Genomic DNA, 16,122 nt, shown 5'->3' with positions numbered 1-16,122 from the left:
GAGGTGCCTGTCACCTGTTCATGAAGAGGTGCGCGTTTTGATTATTAACATAATTCACGCCTCTAAAATTACCATATAAGGATCCAAGTTCCTCTCCGTTTGTGGGCGAGTTTCATTCACAAAAAGTCCCCAAACAGTAAAAACACCAGCACAATTTCCTCCTGCTTTAAGAAACCAGAAGATAAACACAAAACAAATTTATGAGTGACAGAAGGAGACCGGAAACAATTAGAAAATATGTATCCAGCTAACATGTCATCAGAGCAGCTGATGAGGTCATGTCACAGAGATATTAGAGAAGAGCATATAGGTCTACAGGTGATGTTACACCGTCAGCTGCAGCACAACATGATACTGGACGGAGAGCTGCAGAGACACACAGAGGCAGCTGTCACAGTGAGACAAGTTTCTAGCAACAGCACATGTAGGTTAGAAGTTGCTGCACCAAAATATGGCAATAAAAATCATAAAATCTAAAAAATCCTTTTAAATAAATTGGCAGCCATGATGATGAATGGTAGATGGGCTGCAATTATATAGTTTGTTTTACTTACATATTATTTTTTGTTAATGTCGGTATCATATTTAAACTCCAAATTAATTAAGATTAGGGTATTATAACTGTAAGTCAAACAAGTGTGTTTTTCCCCTGTGAAGAACTGCAACAGAGATCATCTGTTCATGACTCGTACGCAAGACCTGGACCACTCGTACATTTCATACTTAGGAGAAAACTCTACGAAAAAATTGATGAATACCACAAATGTTCTTAAATCACTCGTACGTGCATTTTGTTTGCAGTTTGATCGTATGAATGAGGCTCACTCAGTTTAGCGAACGTACGTGACGTTAAGTGTTTGGTAGTAAACCAACATAACGGTTATGTACCGTTACTTACTTGAAGAACCAACGTCCCGATGTTGGTAACTGTTTTTAACAGTGTTTCACTTAGCAACCGTTGCCATTCATCACGTAATTTATGGCTAACTTAGTTAACGTTCATCCCGCTAATCAGTTGAGTTCCGAATTCACATTATCTAACGTTAACCGCTATCAAAAACAACAGCCGGGCGCCGCACATAAACATATAGTGACGCAATGCCTGATGGGAACGGCTAAAATGTCTGTAGCTAATGAAAAGCTAAACAACCGTCCAGTTTGTCACATAAATAATACAATTAATTTTTGTTTACATTGGGTACTAGTCATATTAATACAGTTAGGTCTTACCAGTGCAGATGTATCGGTAGCGTGGCCGAGTGGTCTAAGGCGCTGGATTTAGGCTCCAGTCATTTCGATGGCGTGGGTTCGAATCCCACCGCTGCCAGGATACTTTTATTTGCTTCATACTTAATAAGACATAAGTGCTAAATATGTTTTTAGCATTCAGCTGCGAAATAAAAAGAAAGATAAGATAAAAATAACACAAATAGGCGTTTCCCTCTTGTCAGCGTCTCCCTAGAAGTCACCATATAGCAGGTAGTGATACAGAAGCGCCACCTTGTGGCAGCATGGTTACTATATTTTTCAAAAGGACAAGTTCACAGTTTTCCAAGTTTGTCTTAAAACAATAATCAGGTGCCCAAATAAACATTAAAACAGTTTTTTTTTTAGCTTTAATCATTCCTCTTGTTCATACTGACCATTAGAAGGTCCATTCATAATGCAGTTACAATATAAGTGATAGGGGCTAAAATCAACATTCCTCATTTTGAGCAATGATGTGTTTTATCTGAAGATAATATGTGACTTCAGCCATCTGACTCAGTCAAATTAAGGGGATATCTTCCGCAGTTAGTTATTTTAAAAATTGTTAAAATTCCCTCTTTGCATCTTGACGGACAGTGTTTTCCTGTTCAGCTGCAGTGGAAGGAGCGTAACAGGGAATTTGGCACTAAAAAGACTGTAACTTTGAAAGATGATGAGTTGATTTTAATCATTTGGATGGCTGAAGCTTCATATTAGCTTCAGATAAACTTAAGAATAGATCACTTATATTGAAAGTGCATTATGAAGGGATCTATCAATGGTCAGTATGAACAGGAGGAATGATTACAGCAAGAAAAATATGTCAATGTTCATTAGGGCACCTGATTATTGTTTCAAGGCAGACTTGAAAAATTCAGAGTATCCAAATTAACCAACATGGAAGAATAAACCTTGACAAGATAAAGTGTTTTGTAAAAATTTAATGAATATAAATTACAGTAAAACATGTATTAATATAAAGAGACTTGTGATCCAAAGTGCTGTATCCTTTGATTGAGTCTATTTCTAGATTCGTCTGTGGAGATTATTCAAGATTAGTTTTATAAATTTGATAACACATCAGACATCAGGTTTCACTGGGCCCTGAGTTTTTCCTTTAAAAACTGAGAAGCCACAAACTGCATTTTCTGGATGGCCAGCTGGGTATCTTCGGGTGATATCCCGAGATGCCACACAGCCCGTACAGAATTTCCAAAATGAGGGTACATGAGGACTTGTATCCCCTGTCCCAGCGCAGTCTCCTCTCCCTCCCCAACCTGGGCCATGCGGGCACAGAACTCAGAGGGACTCAAAGTGGGTTCCTGTAGTCTGAAACGCAGGATGTTTGTCTCCACGGCTGCCATGTCTACGGCGAACAGAGGAGGGTCGCAGTCTAGCAAAGCTGGGAGAGGAGAAAGAAACAGGAAGTCACGAGCGGAACCACAACGGCAGAATAAACCTTTACGGAGAAATAGGAGCTACTCACCTTGAGCAAATGTTTTTGCATTGCGGTGGTCTTCCTCCAGTCTTCCTATCATCTCCAGCAGAGACAGTTTTCCAGCTGCTGCTAGTATACCAGACTGCCGCAACCCCCCACCCAGGGCTTTACGGCACCGTACTGCCCGGGATATGAAATCTCGGGGTCCAGCCAGCATGGTTCCCACAGGGGCACCTAAACCCTGTTACACAACCAGACAGTTTAATATAATATGACTCTAGAGCTGTAACGATTAATCGAAAATTAATAGTCAACTATTTTGATAATCAAGTAATCATTTTGAGTCATTTCATAAGAAAAAATGCCAAAATTCTCTGGTTCCAGCTTCGTAGCCTCTTAACATCCACCCTTTTTTTTGAATTTTCGCCCATTTCGCATACCGAAATGGAAAAGCTTATAACAAAAGAACTGTGAGGCCAAAATACATGTATTAGGCTTTAATTGAAAAGTAACATCTTCTAGTTTCTGGACATGTGCTTATTTAGCATGCGGCTAAAACACAATCAAAATTACATCAGTTCAAATATGGCTCAAAGAAGTGTTTTTGGTCCTCGTCTATAATGAGTCATATTTGAATACTAACTAGGACATGCTTTATGCCAGAACTGTGCAAATCACCACATTCTTTCTACATACTGTCATCCACATCTGTATAAAACTCCAGACCTCTAGGCGTGACCTTAGGGGAGTGAGTTTTTACTTTGTGGTGTCACTTGTGTCCCTGAACCTCTCCAAAATGTCTCCAAGTGGCCAAATTGTGCCAATTGCTTTTTATTCATTACTGCGCGACGCTAAGCTGCTTATAACGGGCTTAAGCAGGTCGCCAGCGACCCGGTGGATGTTGAGAGGTTAAATGTGAATATTTTCTGGTTTCTTTAGTTCTCTGTGATAGTAAAGTAAATATCTTTGAGTTATTGGGGGGGAAAAGACATTTGCAGTTGCATCATGGGCTTTGTCTTAAATTCTTTGTTGGTTTTGACTCTACTCACTTGTTGAATTTTACAAAAGTTGCACATGAATTTCCTGAAATAGGTATGTTCTGGTGCATTCTGTGTGTGTTCGGCAGTCCCACCTTAGAGAGACACACACTGACGGTGTGTGTGTGCTGCAGTATGGTGGACGGAGTCACCCCCTGAGCCACAGCAGCGTTCATCACTCTGGCTCCATCCATATGAACTGACAGGCCATGTTTGTCCGCTATAGCGCGTACCTTGGAAACACACGGAAACACATCTGCTGAACTGTCTGACGTAGTGAGGCGAGTATCACTGCTGCATTCACACGTGGCAACACATTTAAGTTATTCTATCAGCGTGAGCTTTGCTGAGATTCCTGACTTCACTCGTATGTCTGAAAAATAAACCTGCTGCAGGAAGGGTAGAGGCATCACACGTCCTCCCTGTATGTTCTGTGTGTTCTCCACACATATGAGGCGTGAACGGGGGTAGTGTGGGTCGGGGTAACCGTGGCGGATCTTTGACTCCAGCTGCTCCAAGTCAAACGTCCCGTCGGGAAGGGTTGTCACCGTGGTGGCGTGGACACCAGCCAGCTGCGTCAACACGACAAACACACAGTGAATTCCGCCAAGTTAAAAAAATAAAAATACTCTGTAGATGCAGTGAAGGGTTTGCTGCTCGGTTAAACTCACCTGTGCGCTCCCTCCTTGCTCGTAGATGTGTAAATGGGATAAATCGCCCACAATCATCTCATCACCTCGCTCCCTGCAGTGCACCATCACTGCACGATAAATTGCATGCACACAATGAACAGTCTGACCTCATAAAAACTGATCAAGACAATAAAAAAAAGCACAGCTGAAACTTAGAACAGCTCACCTGCGATGAGATTACTCATAGTTCCAGAGGGGACGAACAGAGCGGCCTCCATCCCAAACATACTAGCTGCAATTTTCTGTAACTCTGAAAAAACAAAAATCAAATAATGCAAGACTTCTTCTTCTTCTCTGCTATTTGGGTGAGTTTCAGGCTCATAATCATTCAAATCTTTTAGGAGAATTAAATGAAAACAGATTGATTCATTCAGATTCAGAATAAATTAAGGGTTTTGATATGTAGATGTACGGTTAAGTAGGAACAAAGCATTACAAACATGTTCAATAACATCTATAAAGCTACTTATATCTAGTTGACATTGTGAGTATGTAATATGCTATTGTGTGGAGCTTTGTATTTTGTATTATGTGTCCTGTGTGTTTTTTGCTTTGTACTGTTTGTTATTGTGCTGTTATATATTTTAATTGTGACCTGCCTAAGGGACTGCAGATGAAAATTAGCTATAAGCTAACTCTGGTACAGTACATCAAATGGTAACATTTATGTTTAACACTGTACATGGTCCCAATAAATACATAAATATATAAATAAATAAAATAATAGTCTGCAGTCCTTGATTCAGTTATGCCAACATCTTGTGTCATATTCACTGCTTGATCACTACTCATGATTTTGTGCACTACAGTTCTTACATATTCTGGGCTTTTAAAGGACAGGTTCACAATTTTTCAAGTCTGTCTAAAACAACAGTCAGGTGTCCATATGAACGCTGTAATCATTCCTTCTGTTCATACTGGCTGCTAAAAGATCCCCTTCAAATGTGCTTTCAATGTAAGTGATGGAGGCCAAAATCCACAGTGTGTCCACACAGTCATTTAGTACAAAAATGCATTTAAAAGTTTATTTGAAGCTTATATGAGGCTTGAGCAGTCTGAGTTAGTCATATCAAGTGGATACCTATCCACATTTACAGTCTTTTTATCATCAAATTCCCTCTTTGTGTTTTCCTGTTGAGCTGCAGTGGAACTGTAGTAGCTAAAAGAGGGACTTTGACACTAAAAAGACTGTAACATTGAAAGATATCTACTTGATTTGACTCATTTGGACGGCTGAGAGGGTTTCAGGGGGTCCCCAGCAAAAAGAGGAATCATTTATTTTCACAGAGTCTGTGACTATTTTGGTCATGGGTTTCATATACTTTCTGTAATAAAACATTTAAAAGCAAAAATCTGATCAAATGGGGGGTTCGTGGTCTAATTTGTGGCAGTTTAAGGTCCTTGACATGAAAAAGGTTTTATAACCACTGTTCTTAATGCTCAGTATGAACAGGAGGAATGATTACAGCAAGAAAAACTTGTTTCAATGTTCATTAGGGCGCCTGACTTGAAAAACAGTGAACTGGTCCTTTAAACGCCGCCGCTCTAAGGTCACATACAGGATCATTTTAGCATCGCTGCTACTGTTACCGTTGACTGTCGGGTCTTCCCCCATCACATCATCTCCAACCTCGGCCTCCGCCATGGCTTGTCGCATCGCCGCCCCGGGCTTGGTCACCGTGTCGCTGCGGAGATCCACCACTTGGACCCGGGCTGCCCCTCCAGACCCGGTGTCCCTGGGCTTCCCGGAGGTGTAGTAACCTCTAGCGGAGCTTCGTCCCAACGCGGCGGCTGCATGACGCGCACGGAGCGGCTTGTTTGAAGCGACGACACCGTGGTTCAAATACTTCGAGAAAAGCCTGCAGCAAAATGTTCTCAAAGACATGATGTGCTTCTTTTAATCACGTTCATTGAAGGTGTTTTAGTGCTGAACTTTGGATCATTGCAATCGATAATCATTGACTGCGAGGAAAGTTAATGGATGACCGATCAGATCGATCAACATGCACATAGCAGTGTGGACCTCAAGGTGGAGCCACTATCCAAACAAAGCTAATTATAATACACAGTAATACACTGATTTACGTAGAAAAAGAGTTTGTTCACATGTAAAATTTAACTCAACTTAATGGATAATTGATCAAAACAACTTTTGTTGTGCCAAAACTGTAATAAGTAATGTTATCCATGAAATTTCAAACCCTTCACACATGGATCCTCATTTCTTAGGACACACAGGATGTACAAAATAACTTGAAGCTTATGTTTACATTTTGTTCAGATTGTGTCAGGGAGGTGTTTATTCAACTCTTTTTGAGACGGTACTGGACTGAATAACATTTAAAAAGTACCAGTACAACAGGCAAAAAAAACAAAGATCAACAACTCTTTGACAGTGTCTCAGCAAAAATTAAACACAGCAAACTTTAATATAGGTGATATTTATTGCAGGATTGTGACACTGGATCATTTCATACAGAAGAGGTGATCATGTTATTGTGTCTACCCCGGTATGTTCAGATTACTTTGCTGTATTTGAAGCATGGACATACTCAGGTACTTGCACAGATCAGAATAACAGTAAAATTTAGTTCAGGTATTTTATTTAAGGGTTGCTAACAAACAGATTTAACCATTGCCACTACTACTAAAGAATATTCCCAGGTGTATTCCACTACTTTCACTCAATTGTCTTTTATTGGAATACTTTATATTTTATGTGGCGTTTGGTTATTTTTTTGTATATATAATAACAATATTTATTTATAGAGCACATTTCTAAACCCACGTTATAAAGTGCTTCACATAAGGCAAAAACTTACTTCAAAACGAGCAGATCATAAAAACAAAATAAGAAAAATAAACAGATTTAAACAGATTTTAGATAAGAACAGATTTAAAGGTGCAGTGTGTAGGATTTAGTGATATCTAGCAGTTAGGTTGCAACCCCCCACCCCACCCCCCAAGCGTGTAGGACAACCTACCATCATACCTGCCAACATTTAGGTTTCAAAATACAGGAGTTTTTTTCGGTTTGGGGGCTGGGCAAAAAAAAACATTGCCAGTAAAAAAGCCAATAAATACTTTATCAAACCCACCTGTTCAACAAGCATAAACATGTAGAAATGCGATATTTTCAACTGCTTTGCCTGTAGTGTCCCATCCACCCGCCAGTATGTTTTACGCAACCACAGCATGCTGGTTAAGGTACCACAACACATACCCGACACAGACACTGAGAAATATCACTTGTATCACTATGAAATCGGGAGATTCTCACGAAAAACTCACGAAAAATGGTAGAGGCCCTCTCTAGAGCCAGTGTTTGGTTTAGTCTGTAGAAACATGGCAGTGCAACATGGCGGGCTCCGTGGAAGAGGACTCACTCCGCTCCCTATGTAGATATAAAGGGCTCATTCTAAGGTAATGAAAACACAACAATTCTTATTTTCAGGTGATAATACAGTAATTAAAACATACTTATGAATATTATTTTCCATTTCTGCCAAGTCTGTTCAGCTAGATGCCACTAAATTCTACACACTGGACCTTTACTTTTTCCTTAAATAGCTCGTTCCATAACTTCTGGCTCTGATTGTGAATGCTTTGTCACCTCTCAGGAACAGATAAAAGACCTCTGCCTAAGGATCTCAGGCTCCCTACTGACTTGTATGTGAGAGGTCAGGTATATTGCATGGAGAGAGGCCATGAAGAGCCTTAAAAGTCAACAATAAGTGCAATGAGGCTAAAACAGGTGTGATATGGTCACTTCTCTTGGATCTTGTTGAAAGCCTGGCAGCTGAATTCCGTATAGTCTGGAGGAGACTGATAGATTTTTGGTTGATGCAGGTAAAGAGGCTGTCGCAATACTCGAGGCGTGGGGTGATGAAGGCATGTAAAATGGTCCCTTTGTCTTTGAAAGATAAAATAGATTGTATTTTGGAAATATATCTAAGATGATAAAAAACAAGACTGCACAAGTTTTATTGTGTGCTGCTGGAAGGTATATCATGCAGGATTTGTAGATTGGTGTTTGTAAACACACAGCATTCGAAGTTGACCCCTCCCTAGTTCAACAAGCGAGAGAGAGAGAGCAGCACTGCTTGAGCGAGCTAGAAAGTGAATGACGAGAGCGAGCGGCGCTAGTGAGAACTAAGTCATGAATCAGATAAATGAAATATTTTCTGATTGTTTCACGGCGAGTTTGATCTAAAGCACAAAATAAACATGCCCACACCTTCGCACAACCCTGCGGGAGGGTGCAGCATTGCAAGGTCCTCTCTGCTCTGCGCGTGTGCAGCTCAGCCCCGCCCTCGGACAAGCAGACACACGGACCTGCAGCTCTTTATACATCCATGACACAGAGACAGAGAGCAGAGCGGAGCACAGGCGGGAGACGGAAACAGCGGTGTAACCTGATCGCTAAGCTACGAGTCCCGACCTCACACCCTGCACGCTGTTATTGGCTGGGGGCTACACACCCACTGCCCAAAGGTTGACACCCAGAAACACACCTGAACACAGCAAAATAATAAGAAAATACAGGCAGAGGGCAGAGTCTCTGCAGATAAATACACCACCACACACTTCTAGTGGGTCATAATGATTGAGAGGGTCTATTTTTGTATAAATCTATATATTGTTTTTTTAGGAAAATCCTGTATAATATACCTTTAAGTTGCTACCAAACCAAACACACAGATTCTTTGCATCAGGCTCAATGTGTTCTAACACCAGCAGATGGCAGGATTTGTTTTGCTGTATGTGCTGGAGGCCAATTATTATGATCTCTGTCTTACTTGAGTTAAGCTGCAGAAAAATGTTGTGACATCCAGTTTTTGACATCACATATGTAATGAACTCAGCACGCAAGGATCAGTGGCTATAAAGGGCAGGTACATCTGCGTGTCATCAGCATAACAATGAAAGGAAACACCGTGTCTATGGATAATATGTCCCAGGGGAAGCATGTGCAGGGAAAATAAAATTGGCCCTAAAGCTGACCCCTGAGGGACACCATACTTATACTTGACAGGAGCAGAAGATGACATGCGGTTATTAATGGAGACACAGAACCTCCTATTTGACACGTATGAAAGGAACCATTTTGAAGCTGTACCAGATATTCCTACCCACTGCCTCATATAACACTCAGCAATGACTGCATTCGCCCCCACCCTCCCACCCCTTTTAGTGCTACTTGTATGTACGTAAATATCCCTGTGCATCTGTGTGTGTCTGTCTGTTCCTGTGTCAGTGTGTACGAGATGTTTACACTATGTTGTCACGAATGCTCTGAAATAACTGTGACACCCGCAAATTCTTCACAGGTCACAAACCTGCTTTTGGACTGACCTTTTCTCCCTGCACTCGGCTGTAAAGCTAATTCTAACTCATTTAATTTATCTTATTGTAGAGAGTGACAAAGGTGAAAGCACGCCTGCACAATCTCCCCCCGCCCCCTCCAACCCGCCCAAACACAAACGCACACACATGACATGATGGAGCCCAAACTAAACTGGTTTTATCCAGCCCTGTCCTCTATTTTTATCTGCAATAAAGCCCCAGTTCCTTCATGTCTATGTCAATATTTGGAGGTAAAGGCTTGTTGGAATTTATCTACTGTGGACAGAGATCAGGCTACGAGGGAGGTGCGCTCATTACAAAACAGCTGCCTCCTCCCTCTGACTCTCACTTTTTCTTTCTGACCTACAAATGGTGCGACCACATTCACATCACAAGCACCATCTCCCTCCCTCCCTTTCCAGTCCACACTCACGCACACACACACACACACACACACACACTCCCCACACACATACATTTCCCACTCGCATGCATACTCATGCTGTCTTGTTCTCATTTTAATCACTTGATAAAAGTCCCAGTGTGTGTTATCAGGGCCACACTATGTTGTAGTTGATACTGCCAGTAACAGAGCCAGGTTTTATGAGCCATAACAAGTCATCATTAAAAGTCATTAGCAAACATCAGCATCGTAAAAAGGCCACAGTCGGTCTCAAGAGCCCGACAAGAGCCGTGAACAGAGAGAGAGATAAAGATGCATCGGTAAGCAAGACAGAGCCGCGATGGATAACTGCGATAAGACGGGGGAAAGTGGGGGACGTCCTGAGCAGGAGTTTTCCGGGATCGCTGTTGGCACTGTGTTCTGTAACCTCGCACATTTGTCTACGTGTGTGTGTGTATGTGTGTCTGAGTGAGTGTGTGTGTGTGTGTGTGTGCATGTGCTCTCTGTGTCTTTGGTTGTGTGTTTTGTTTTCTCTCAAATGCCTTCCAGCATTCCTTGCCTGTGCGTGGAGGGAGAGTGGTGTTTTGGAGAAAATATTGAATTAGAGAAAAAGAGGCAGAGAGGGAGAAATGAAGGAGAGGGAGAAATATTGACTCCTTCTGGGAAGGAGCGAGACGGCAACGCCTTTCCAATAACCATAAACCCACTGGGCTGAAAATAGACGGGCTGAATGAATAAACGAATGTGTTCATCCCACATGAGCTCTTCTCTTTCACAGATGGAGGGGAATGGAGGTGACCCCCCCCCCCCCCCCCCCCCCCCCACACGCAACCCCCCCTCCTTCTTCTTCTTCTTTTTCTTCCCCTCCCTCCCTCCCTCCCTTCTCTCTCTCTCTCTCTCTCTCTCTCCTCATTTCTTCACCATGACGAGAGATATTAACCGGAACAAAACAGGTGTTTATGGGAAGCCTTCCCTCAAATGAGGTTTTTCATACACACACATACACACACATACACACACACACACACACAGGCACACACACACAAAGACGCACACACACACTTCCCAGTGCAGTGTCAAGGTGTCGACATCAGTGCCTGCGAAACAAGAGTAACATCTGTTTCACATTTCACACTAACCCCCTACTTCATATGTCATGGGCCATGTGGACATGCTTTACTTCACATACACACACACACACACACACACACACACAAACACACACACACATATATATATACGTTGCTCTTAAGAAGCAGGGAGGCTCGGTGGTGCAAATTCTTTCTTTCCCTTTTTCTCAAAGCAGAGTGGGGGGGGGTGTCTCTGTGCCATAGTGGTGTTTTGGTTCTTTAATGGGTCTAAACAAGTCCTGCATGTGGTTCATTTAGGTTTAGCGAAAGGCTGTTGTTTCATTTAAATATTAACAAGCTTGTGCTTCAAGTCATTGCAGACTTTTTTTTTCTGTATTAAACCAAGAACATGATCTTTCCCCAACTTTAAAGTCTCCCTCCGCTCAAAAATATGTTTTTGTACTTGTTCCTACAGTTGAATGTTTGAGCCTTGCTGTGCAGAATGATGTATGTGCAGAGTTTGGCTGGGAGGCTGTTTTCACATCCATCTGCCGAAAGTGGAGAGTTTCTCTGCGCTCATTGAAAATCTGATTTCAACAGGTGGGTCTAGAAGCTTGATTTGTGACATCACAACTAGTTTGGTAGCTAACGTGGTTTAATATTCTTACTTGTAAAAGTGTGATGTGGAAACTTGAAGCCTCCAGTGCACAAACACTGAGAATGGACTTTACAGTGAAGTAGGAGACATCTTGTGTCCAGCAGGAAAACTTTTGAAATAAACAACATCCACATGGTTAGAGATTGTGGATTTTTAATGAGGGAGAAGGAGATGATGCCATTTTAAGGACTTAACTTTGGTAATTACACTTTTGTTGTATGGAAAAACCATATCAGACACGCATGTTTGAAGGTGATCTTTAACAAAGTGCTGCCAGTGCCTAAACATAACCATAAAAAATTGAATGACACTGTACTGTGCTTTCTACTAGAGGATATTGTATTGTAAGATCAGATATTTTGGTCGGAAATAAACAACAACTAGGTACGTTGTCCTGAACATTTCACTCATAGGTTCAGCATCAACATTTTTGCAAGTTGCTGAATACTATAACAACATTTTCTCATTATGTTATGTACAGAAAACATTATTCAGCCAGACGTGTTTGCTGTTGCAGTTTAGTTGTATATGAATGTAATTTCTAGGGGGTTGTTGTATGGCCAAAAGTATATGGACACTTGAACATTACACCCATAAGCATGAGCTGAACATCTCATTCCAAAAACCATGGGCATTAATCTGCTGATATAACAGCCTCCACTGTTCTGTGAAGTCTTTTCACAAGATTTTGGAGCCTGGCTGCAGGGATTTGCTCCCATTCAGCCTCAAGAGCATTAGTGAGGTCAACCACTGATGCTGGGCGATAACGTTTGGCTCACAGTCAGCGTTCTCGTTCATCTCGAAGGTGTTGGACAGGGTTGCGGTTAGGGTTCTGTGCAAGTTCTGCCATACCAGACTAATACACTCATAAACATATACGTGCCTTCCTGAAATTGTTTCCACAAGTTGGAAGCACAATACTGTCTGAAATATCATTGTATGTTGTAACAGTAAGATTTCCTTTCATTGGACCTAAGAAGCCTAACTCAAACCATGAACTCCAGACCATATTGTTTAGTTTTGGCTGTATTTTTGAAGTTTTGAGATATTAATTATTTTTATGGTCTTCCAAGCATTGAAAATTTACTTTTGCGAAACTCAAAAGCATCCCATGTGTCCAAAGAACTTGTTGTGAACAGTTTTTACTGGAACTACTTTCTACCCAGTAAATCGTCCCAATTAAAACTCTTGACAGCCGATTCAGTGGATTAGAGTAACAAGAAAATTGTTCCTGGAAAGGGACAAAAGATTTTTTTAAGCTTTGAGCACCACAAACAAGATTTCATTCACTTCTTTTGTATTTGGGTGGTGGGATTTCAGTACCGTGTGAGAGTTTTAGTCACTTTAGATGTTTGGAGTCTTACCCATTAAGCAACACCATCAGAGAGGCTTCTGATCAGTCCCAAATTTATTCTGCAGCATCACAACAACCCCAAACATACAGCTAGAGTCATAAAGAATTATCTCCAGCGACAAGAAGAACAAGGAGTCCTGCAACAGATGGTACGGCCCCCACAAAACCCTGATCTCAACATCATTGAGTCAGTCTGGGATCACATGAAGAGACAGAAGAGACATTAAAAAAACTTGTGCGCAAGTGTACCGAGGAGAACTGGTGCTGTTTTAAAGGCAAAGCGTGCTCACACCAAATATGGATTTGATTTAGCTTTCTTCTGTTTTATTGCTTTGTATGAAAGCATCTCTACTTTACTTTTAGTGCCTAAAACTTTTGCACGGTACTGCGTGTACTGCAACAATCCTGTTGTCTTGATACCTCTAGAATCTTTGCTGTAAAATCGGGTGAACTGTCCCTTTAAGCAGTGTGGTGACAATATGAGGCAGGGTTAACCAGACCATCAAGATTACCCGCTGTAGTAATCAACTGCACCCACCATTGCCTGTGTGCCATCTCATCCTTCATTCATCCACTTACTGACTTCTCCCCTCAGTCAGTCATTTCTCATTTGTTCATTCAGCTGTAATTATAGACCATGACCAGCTTGTACAATTTCACTTCCGAGAACAGCAGTATCTCGCTTTTTCTTTTCTTTTTTTTTTTACCTCCCTTCTGCTCCATTCATTTACCAGACCTTCAATTCACCCCTTGCAGCGATCCTGTCACCCTCCTGACCCTTTTTTCACTCCTCCTCCTCCCTCTCCTCCTCCTCCTCCTCCTCCTCCTCATCCTCCTTCCCACATTACCCACTCCTCTCTCCCTCTCTCTCTCTCTCTCACTCTCTCTCTCTCTCTCTCTCTCTGGGAAGTCATGTGACTTCTCTGAAGCTGAGCCCTATAAACCAGCAGTACTTGGGGGGCTCAGTGTCTATACAGCTCTCTGATTGGCTCTTGCATTCAGATGCTGTTCACTGCTGGGCGCACACACACACACACACACACACACACACACACACACACACAGCGGACCCACTGTTTTCTTCTTGCAGGAACAAATGTGATCCCTCACATTAAAAGACAGAGCGAGGGGGGGGGGGTTCATGAGTGTGTGTGTGTATGAGTGTGTGTCTAAATACCACCTTTTTCAGTAAACAGAATTCAAATTGAGCAATGGTTACTTGTCCTTAACGAGTGGGCTGTTCTCACAAGGTGAAATCACTTAAGTATGAGCACACATACAAACTAAGCCTGAGAAGTTGTATTTGTTTTATGTTGAGGGATTCGTGCTGTGGCAGGTCAATAGCTGAATGGACTCAGCATTGAGGCTCGTTTAATCCAATTGGATCCTCGTTGAGACGAAACAGAGCAGCCTGTCAGTTATTGGCCACTGTTCATGTTCAAAAACTCCACTTTGGTTGGATTGAAGGCTTTTTAATTTGCAGTGAAAACCTTGTAAAATCTGTGTATAATTTGAAACAACACACATGGTTTTATAAAAGAACGCTGTTTTGGTCTTAACTCATGAGAAACTTTTTCTTTTTTTTTCTTTTTGGACAGCCGCATTTTTATCTGATGCTGATATTCCAGCTGGTCTTGTATGTGTGGCTGCAGAGAGAGACGATTAATGATTTTATCCAATGTGGAAACCACAGTGGAAGAGTATTGATAAAGAAATGCCAAAGCTAGTGGAGCTCCTTTTTTGATGTCAGTTGCCTCTTTTATTATGTAACTGACTGACGGCCAGAGACTGACACCTTCCCACACACTTTTCCAACTGCTGTCAATTCATACGCTCTGCAGTAATGTTGACTTAGTTGGACAGTGTGTATGTGTCACAGAGTGACTGTGCTGGCAAGTAAACAGGAGTGGGAGTAAGTTCATTTACCCAAGTGCTCGTACTGTACTTCAGTATTTCCAGTTTGGGAGACTTCATTAAATTATTTCAGATCCAAAAGTATTTTTGATTTGTTGAAATTTGTTGAAATACCTCAACAACTATCGGATGGGTGGCCATTAAATTCTGTGCAGACATTCTTGGTCTCCAGAGGATGAATCCTAATGACTTTGATGATCGTCTGACTTTCCTCTAGCGCCATCATGAGGTTGACATTTGGTGAAATATCTCAATAACTATTCAATGGATTGCCACAAATTTGCGACAGACATTCTTGGTCCCCAGAGGATGAATCGTTACGCCTTTATTGATCTTCTGACTTTTCTTCTAGCGCCACCAGCAGCCATTTAACATATCCTGCAAAATATCTTTACATTTATGAGATGAAGTGGCTTAAATTTTTGCACAGTCATGTTCCTTAGAGGATGAATTGGAATGACTTTTCCCCCAGTGCAGTTTGACATTTTTGGTTCAGAGTGAAGCGTCTGTTGGATGGATTAACATGCAGTTCGGTGCAGATGCTCATGCAGTGTGTCTGAACTCACTGCCCTTTTGCTATATAGTGAATTATATTTGTTGTTTGCCATTTTATTTGAGTGTCAGAATTTTGAGTGTCAACCATATGGTGCCCTTATAAAGTACATTTAATCAAGTGCTGGTATATTACTTCAGTATTTCCAATTTGAAAGGCTTTATTCTATTATTTCAGATGTTAATGTGCTTTTTAGTCAATAGTTTTTGAAATATCTCAACAACTATTGGATGGATAACCATGAAATTTTGTACAGACATTCATGGTCTCCAAAGGGTGAAGCCTAATGACTCTGATGATCCCCTGACTTTCATCTAGCGCCACCATGAGGTTGTCATTTTTGTTTTTTTAATTAAATATTTCAACAACTATTTGATGGATTGCCATGAATCATTATGTGTTTTTGATC

At 41.4% G+C, this 16,122-nt stretch overlaps 1 protein-coding gene and 1 non-coding gene across 2 annotated transcripts; one reads left to right on the top strand and one right to left on the bottom strand.

The window, feature by feature from the left end:
* Window positions 1-1,245: 1,245 nt before the first annotated feature.
* On the top strand, window positions 1,246-1,327 carry trnal-uag (transfer RNA leucine (anticodon UAG)). The gene has a single exon. It is a non-coding gene; the product is annotated as a tRNA-Leu (tRNA).
* An 845-nt stretch (window positions 1,328-2,172) lies between these two features.
* tha1 (threonine aldolase 1) lies at window positions 2,173-6,434 on the bottom strand. Its single transcript, XM_067575815.1, has 7 exons — window positions 6,006-6,434; window positions 4,582-4,665; window positions 4,395-4,483; window positions 4,110-4,295; window positions 3,819-3,956; window positions 2,735-2,927; window positions 2,173-2,650 (listed from the first exon to the last, which is right to left on the bottom strand). The coding sequence occupies exons 1-7, from the start codon at window positions 6,298-6,300 to the stop codon at window positions 2,343-2,345; spliced, it is 1,293 nt and encodes a 430-aa protein (XP_067431916.1). The 5' UTR covers window positions 6,301-6,434; the 3' UTR covers window positions 2,173-2,342.
* Window positions 6,435-16,122: the final 9,688 nt, after the last annotated feature.

Source organism: Thunnus thynnus, chromosome 20 (assembly GCF_963924715.1).
Source record: "Thunnus thynnus chromosome 20, fThuThy2.1, whole genome shotgun sequence".
NCBI lineage: Eukaryota > Metazoa > Chordata > Actinopteri > Scombriformes > Scombridae > Thunnus > Thunnus thynnus.
Note: the sequence above shows the minus strand (reverse complement) of the source record. Positions and strands in the feature narration are given on the sequence as shown.

Coding starts and splice junctions, on each gene's coding strand:
- tha1 (XM_067575815.1), bottom strand. CDS start 6,300: ATGTCTTTGAGAACATTTTGCTGCAGGCTTTTCTCGAAGTATTTGAAC. Junction 4,484..4,581: donor TATGAGTAATCTCATCGCAG/GTGAGCTGTTCT, acceptor TTTATCGTGCAG/TGATGGTGCACTGCAGGGAG. Junction 2,928..3,818: donor TCAGTGTGTGTCTCTCTAAG/GTGGGACTGCCG, acceptor GTTGTGTAACAG/GGTTTAGGTGCCCCTGTGGG.